At 37.5% G+C, this 8,086-nt stretch overlaps 1 protein-coding gene across 2 annotated transcripts in view; it reads right to left on the reverse strand.

Annotated features, from left to right (window-relative positions):
- The window catches only part of LOC106882156 (uncharacterized), an 18,521-nt gene extending 12,160 nt beyond the window's left edge, over nt 1–6,361 (reverse strand). For both annotated transcript variants that reach the window (XM_052974040.1, XM_014932729.2), the window contains exon 1: nt 6,273–6,361. In XM_052974040.1, coding sequence (XP_052830000.1) covers nt 6,273–6,300 — 28 coding nt within the window. In that variant the 5' untranslated portion in view covers nt 6,301–6,361. The remainder of the gene's footprint in view (nt 1–6,272) is intronic.
- Between the last annotated feature and the right edge of the window lie 1,725 nt (nt 6,362–8,086).

Raw genomic sequence — 8,086 nt, forward strand, 5'->3', positions numbered from 1 at the left:
ATATATATACATACACCCACACGCATATCCAGGTGTTAGCGTGTGTGAAGCTTCTTTATTTTTAAAACTGATATTTTATTATTACCATCGGTCACTTAATCAATAAAATAAAAGTGCAGTTGTGTAAAATAAACGCAACTCAGATTTCAGTCGCTCTTTTCTATATATCATAATGTCATACATGAATTGGATCATTCAGGAGTAACAGATAATTTACATGTCAAAGCATTAACTGTGAAAACTGAAAGGTGAGAACTGATGTTATGACATGCAAGAATAAGTGCAAAATCGAAAAATCCATACATATATATATATATATATATATATATATATATATATATATTGTGGCACTCCGTCGGTTACGACGACCAGGGTTCCAGTTGATCCGATCAACGGAACTGCCTGCTCATGAAATTAACGTGCAAGTGGCTGAGAACTCAACAGACACATGTACCCTTAAAGTAGTTCTCGGGGAGATTCAGCGTGATACAGAATTTGACAAGGCTGGCCCCTTGAAATAGAGGCACAACAGAAACAGGAAGAAAGAGTAGGAGAAAGTTTTGGTGAATGATTACAGCAGAGTTCGCCACTACCCCTGCCAAAGCCTCGTGGGGCCTTAGGTGTTTTCGCTCAATAAACACTCACAACGCCCAGTCTGGGAATCGAAACTGCGAACCTATGATCGCGAGTCCGCTGTCCTAATTACTGGGCTATTGCGCCTCCACACACGCACACACACACACATATATATACATATATACACAGCCAGTTCACAACGCCCGGTCTGGGAATCGAAACCTCGATCCTATGACCGCGAGTCCACTGCCCTAACCACTGGGCCATTGCGTCTCCACTGTTTACCAGACTATGCAGGTAAATTATTTATCAACCCCAGAAGGATTAAAAGGTAAAGATGAAGCAAGCAAGATTTGAACTCGGAACTCAACGAGCAGAATAAAAGCCTCAAGGCATTTTGTTCGATATGCTCAGACGACCCTGCCAATTGCTTCTCCAGTATAGTTTTTGCAGTAGCAGCATCAGTGAGAGGAGTGTGATGGCGAAGAATATCTGTGAATATTAGAAATTGTAGACGACAAATCTAATTGAGGAGAGTAGCTGGAGATATCCAGATTAAGAGAGACAGAGAGAGCAATGGCACCGATGTACCCCCTGCAGACAGCATTTCATTTTCTGAATAGCAAGTGTTTTTCTAGTGCAGCATATGTAGAATACAAATAAGAGATTGTGGAGCTTTTAATCAAAGCGCCAACACTTGAAAGATTACTTGACTGTAATCAAAGCTTCCTTTATTCAGACAATCATTAGAATCTCAGAGAGAGAGAGAGAGAGACACAGAGAGAGACCAAGGATATTCATAAACGTGTTAACATCATGTCACTGAAAATGAAACGTGTCATTTCCAAATTCTCACCTCTGACGACACTCTTGTTCTTCTCATGTGTGTGGAGGCGCAATGGCCCAGTGGCTAGGGCAGCGGACTCGCGGTTATAGGATCGCGGTTTCAATTCGCAGACCAGGCGTTGTGAGTGTTTATTGAGCGAAATCACCTAAAGCTCCACGAGGCTCTGGCAGGGGATGGTGGCGAACCCTGATGTACTCTTTCACCACAACTTTCTCTCACTCTTACTTCCTGTTTTTGTTGTGCCTGTAATTCAAAGGGTCAGCCTTGTCACACTGTGTCACGCTGAATATCCCCGAGAACTACGTTAAGGTTACACGTGTCTGTGGAATACTCAGCCACTTGCACGCTAATTTCACAAGCAGGCTGTTCCGTTGGTCGGATCAACTGGAACCCTCAACGTCGTAAGCGACGGAGTGCCAACAACAACATGACTCTCCCCAGAAACAACGTAAAAAAAAAAAAGAGAGAAATTATTTTAAAATAACAGATTGAAAATTCAGAAGGCCAAGATATATTAGTGCCTCATACTTCAAGAATTTCTCAGTCAATATGAATTATGTATATTTGTAGCGTTCGCACCGAATGTGTCAGGTATGTTACAAATGCACAGTTTTAATATTAACTAGGTCAGCTATGCCGTGAGACCTTTAGAAAATGTATGAAACCTGTTTATAAAATCATGTACCCATGTATAAATATGCATATATGTATGACATTGAAATACACATATATAGGTATGCATATACAACATTAGTGAAATTAAGTTGAGCATCTATTGTAGAAAATAATGTAATGTAGATTAACTAGTGAATCATTGACATTAAAAGAATGTGTGTATATAAGTAGTCAAAATTGTATTGGGTCATCCCAAATATAATGCGGTTTTTTAATACTTCTTTTATTTTTCAAAATTAAGATAAACTATGTATTTTTTTTTTTCATCTAAAATATATTCTCCTTTACTTTCTGCAATACTCTTCCATCTATCTGGTAGACTTGCAAGGAAACTCGTCCTAAATTCACTTGCCCGTCACGAAAAATACTCCTCCAGTACTGTTCTGACCTCATCTACAGAATTTATATTTTCTTCTTCCAAGTGATTTTGAAGTCCGCGGAATAAATGATAATCAGATGGGGCAATGTCCGGCGAACATGGTGGGTAGAGGCATCGGTTCCCATTGCAACTACTCCAGCTTTTGGAATGTCATCCTCGCTGTATGTGGCAGACCATTATCCTGATGGAAGAACCCCTTTTGTCCTGAAACCAAAGATGTTTCAGGAGCAAAATATTTTCCCCAAAATTTCTCGATATCGTCACAATATTTGGAACAAACGATTTTCCTATAATAATTTCTCTAAAATAAAAAATTATACGTTGATAATATATATTTATAAATGTTAAACACACACAAGCGCGCGCACACGCGCTTTTTTAATACAAAGGGTAAAAGTATGGTAAATATTTTTTTGCATATGGTTTACATATCTTGTCCAAGATATATCACGGACAGACATAATGTTGGAATTAGAAAAAAAAAAAAATAATAATAATAATAAAAGTACGGTACCGTTTTTATTTTTAAATTTTTAGTGCTAGTCAGAGGAGAAAAGACAGCACCTATGCGTTTTTAATGGTGTCTGAGATTACTGGATGGAAGAAGGGCTGTTTTCTTCAGATTGCAGACCTGCCTTGAATGCTTGCAACTGGGCACAATCTGATAAAGGCCTTAATACGAATAAAGTGAGTCCAGTTAAGCCACCCCTCTATGAATAAGAATGAATCTCCTGACATTTTGCATGCAATTTTCGTCTACCAAATTTCATTTATGAGTGTTTGGTTGACTCGAAGTAATTGTAGAATTCTCTTGTCCAAGATGTCAGACAGCTGGATTGAACCAGGGACAACGTATTTGTGAACCGAACTTTGTAACTGAATAGCCATATCTGCTCTATAGGAGCTACCAGACAATTACACCACCAACAGTTTTACTAAAAACTGGTATTCCGTCGGTTACGACGACGAGGCTTTAGATGACCCGATAAACGAAACAGCCTGCTCATGAAATTAACATGCAAGTGGCTGAGCATTCCACAGACATGCGTACACTTAAAGCAGTTTTCAGGTAGATTCAGCGTCAAACAGAATATGACAAAGTTGGCCCCTTTGTAATTACAGGTACAACTCATTTTTGCCAGCAATGTGAAATAAAGTGTCTTGCTCAAGGACACAGTCACGACACTCCGATGGTTATCGAACTTACGATTTTATGATCATCAGCCGAACAACCTAACCACTGAGCCTCGTGCCTTCACTACATTACCAATAGAACACTACTTTTTCTAAGAACCAAGATGAGTCCAAAGTGGCCACGACACCAAAAACAACCTGGTGTACTTACAACAAACCATTTCAAAAACAGTCCTCAAAGTTACTGCAATTGCTGGCCTGCCTATTTTCTGATAATCGCTCATGGTAACCTCACATGGATAACATTGCAACAATAGCATCAGAAAGCAGAAGCCTCCTTTATAGCAACAATATATCATCAGTTACTGACACTCAAAAAACTATTATTATGATACACATAAGAATGTTACTCACATCTGCTGTTTCTGATACAACACTTAAAAATATTCTGAACAAACCATCACAGAAACATGTCGTGCGAGGTGGTTTGACTTAACATAATTTACCTGCGCCATCCCCAAGCCATTTTTACTTAGAGCAAAAAGAGTATCCGTTTTCTTGACAGAACACAGGAACGTTACACCTCCTCTGGTTCATCTCCGTTGTGGATTGTAACAAGTTACGCCCATCTTGGGCTTGAAACGCTTAGTTCTTGTACTAAAAAAAATTCTATACCTTTTCTTTTCTCTTTTCTCGTTTATTTGTTTCATTCATTAGACTGCGGACAAGCTGGAGCACCGCCTTCAAGAATTTTAGTCGAACGAATCTATCCCACTATTTATTTATTTTTGTTTGTTTAAGCCAGTTACTTATTCTATCGGTATCATTTGCCGAACCGCTGATTTACGGGGACATAAACACACTAACACTAGTTGTCAAGCGATAGGGAGAGGGTCAAACGCTTTCACTAAGGAAGACCAATTTCTATGGATATTTTTTCATATTTCTCAGATATACACAAAAAACACAAACACACATACTTGTCTAGATATACAACTATATGCATGAGAATACATACATAAAACATACAAATCTTCACATATATACATACATACTCTGTTGTTAATGCTGAAATTCCAATGAAGGAACCTTGGATCTAGGTTAGAAACCGGTTCTTTCTCTATTAGCGAGAACTCTTGGAATAAACAGAATAATGACATACACACATAGATACATACATACATACATATTGCCCGACGTTGCTTCTCTCAGTTTGCAACTAGCAAATGCACTCAGAAGGCTTTGGTAGGCCGGAGGCTTATACTAAAAGACATTTGCTCAAGGTGCCACACAGAAGGACTGAACCCAGCACCGTGTGATTGGGGAGCTAACTTCTTACTACACAGCCACGCCGGCGCCTACGTAGAGATTTCAGACTCTAAATGACATTTGTGAATAATGGAGATTCGTTAGTGTTCGCCAGGTACGTGGTTATGTACTATTGGCGTTGTGGCGGTGGTGGTGAAACGTGTTCTATGCTGTTCTATGTTGTTTATTATTTATAGATATTGTTTCACTTTGAACCAGTTATTTGCTTGTGTCTTCGTTAATAATTTATATATATAGTTTTGACAATTTTCTTAGGTGGGGGTTGAGGCGGGGTGGAGCGACAGCTCCTCAATTAATAAAGTACAATTGGAAACATCCCAAAATATTCAGTAAAAATGTTTAGCGCCACCTAATCACGGCTGTTCCCTAGGAATCGACGATACTGCAATTTTAACCCCTAAAAGGAGCCCTCCTCCAGCTGGTTATGCAATGCACTCTGCACTCAATATATATTGCAAACAGGGAGAGAACATCCTACTATTTTAGCCAAGAGACCATCAGACCGTACGGTTTCGACCTTCTTATGGTCATCCATAGATATAGCAGTAGGTTACTGCAGCTTGCAATAAAAATAATTGACTCAGTCCCTGCAACAAGCAAACTTGCTAGTCAAGAAAATCTCTATAAGAAATGAAAGCAATATTCATACTGACAAGTAGTGTTTAACGTCACCTTTAGGAGGAGGTGTTCTCCTTGGGTTACACATTGCAGTATCGTCGGTTCCTAAGAAGCATCCGTATTTAGGTGGCGTTAAACACTACTCACTATAAATACTGGTTTAATTTCTTATAGAGATTTTCCAGCGTTGACCTTGGGATAGATATCATCATCAACTTACAGCCATCACAGCACACGAAACTCACCGCTGTAGTCTCTAAAGATAGCAGCCAAATCTCCTTCAGTTTACACCTAATCTATCTTATATACAAAATGAATATACTCTATTATTTAGTTGAGAAGTCAGAGACGGAACATATTTGATTATTGTTCCATTTGTGACGGTTGATCTGGCGTTATATGACAGCCAAAAAAAAAAAAAACAATAACAACAAAAGCCACAAAGTCTTGCTAAACATACTAACCAAATCCCCCTTCAATCTTACTTTGCATTGTGAGAAAAGAAAGGCTACGTTCGATAATGTTTTTGATCAAAATACGATGGACTGATCAGGACTTGAACATCTTTTACCATAGCCCTGCTGGATCAGGGCAGATCAAAGCAAAATGTAGCGAAGACAACATCAGAAGCAATATAATTAACAGTAACATTTACAACAATAATAACACTGATAATAACAACAATATTAGCTATAATGATAGAAGTGAGCTTACCAAAATGTAATACAAGACGTTTCGACATCACTATCGTCGTTGGTCACAACCAAGTACTAAGAATTATATCCAAATATATAGAGTCATAGATACATCTCTGCATGCGTCAATATGTGTGCACATGTGTGTGTATGTTAGCGTGTGTGTGTGCGCGCGTGTATTCACACATACAAAAAGACACGCCTATATTTGCGTGCGATGCCTACTCTTGTATGTCGACAAGATTTCTTTTCATGTGATTTACTATATTGATTTGTTATTGGTTATACATGCCCATCGGCAACTTAATCAATTAACAACAAAAACATTTCAGGTAATTAAGACGCAAATCAGATTTCAGCAGCTCTTTCATGTATCTCTTGAGGTCGAACTTCTTTCAGGCGTATTATTCAAAAGGAAAATATAAAATTGATAATTAACATGTCAAAACATACTTGTGCATGTTGAAATATGTTTACCACATTGTCAATAAATACAACTGTAAAAAGAATATCGAAAAATACATTTGTAAGTAAATTATATGTGTGTTTATGTGTATGTACATATATATATATATATATGTATATGTATGTATAATATAAACATACATATATTATATGCATAGATATATACACCTGTGTGGTTAAGAAGCACTATTTGCGACCGTGTGTATTCAGTTTCAATCTCACTGCCCAGAACATAAGGCAACTAACTTCTGCTATCACTCTGTGACAATCCATACGTTGTGATGGAGATTATGTAGAAATCCATCGCTAGCCACTAAAGTTGTTTATTATGTAGTGGTATATTTGCCTTACAGAATATTTTTTTCTTTTTACATATTATTTATTTATTTGTTGTATTTGTGTATTATTAGTCTATTTTTTGTGTGTATTGATGTGCATTGTTTGGGTTTTTGGTTAGAGAATATTATCAAAATGAAAGTATTTTGCCTATTTATTTTGACTAGGAACACTGTACGCGATAAATATCCGATACCAAAAAATCTTAATCTACATATTTAAACTGCATTAAACATTGGCAAGCTTATCTTTACCTATTCTGAGTTATTTGAAAGGTGATGTTCTTTTCCTTCTCTTCTATTTGTGGAGACCTTCGTTTACGTACCAATGTATCATTTCACTTTAAGGACGCTTATTTAAACATCCATTATGATATTTTGACTGTTAGCCATTGTTGTTCTCGCTTTTTTAAACAATCACAAGAAATTTCGTTTTCATGTAAAACAAATATATTTTGTAGTCATTATCCATAACCTACTCCCAAAACACTTCAGTAGCTCTACTTTGCATAACTTGCAAACTTATACCTTCTATGATCATTAAAGTGCAACGACCTCCACAATAACCAGCCTTCAATTTGGTTTTCCATTCCTAGGTTAATCGGAAACATAGATTGCTGTGCTACTCAGAAACCTTGTCGGTAGTTCAGTTATTTGAAAAAAATACCACCAAAGCAACTTAAACCGTCCAAAGGACGGGTGAATTTACTAGTATGTGTATATATATATATATATATGACAAAATGGATAGGAATTACATTTCTGATAACTTTTCCACTTCATTTTTTGTAAGCTTAGTACTTATTCTATCGGTCTCTTTTGCCAAACTGTTAAGTTATGGGGACGTAAACACACCAGTATCGGTTGTCAAGCGATGGTAGGGGGACAAACACAGACACAAACATATACATATATACGACGGGCTTCTTTTCAGTTTCTGTCTATCAAATCCACTCATAAGGCTTTGGTCAGCCCAAGGCTGGAATAAAAGACATTTGCCTAAGGTGCCATGTAGTGGAAATGAACCCGGGAC

Source organism: Octopus bimaculoides, chromosome 17 (assembly GCF_001194135.2).
Source record: "Octopus bimaculoides isolate UCB-OBI-ISO-001 chromosome 17, ASM119413v2, whole genome shotgun sequence".
NCBI classification, from domain to species: domain Eukaryota; kingdom Metazoa; phylum Mollusca; class Cephalopoda; order Octopoda; family Octopodidae; genus Octopus; species Octopus bimaculoides.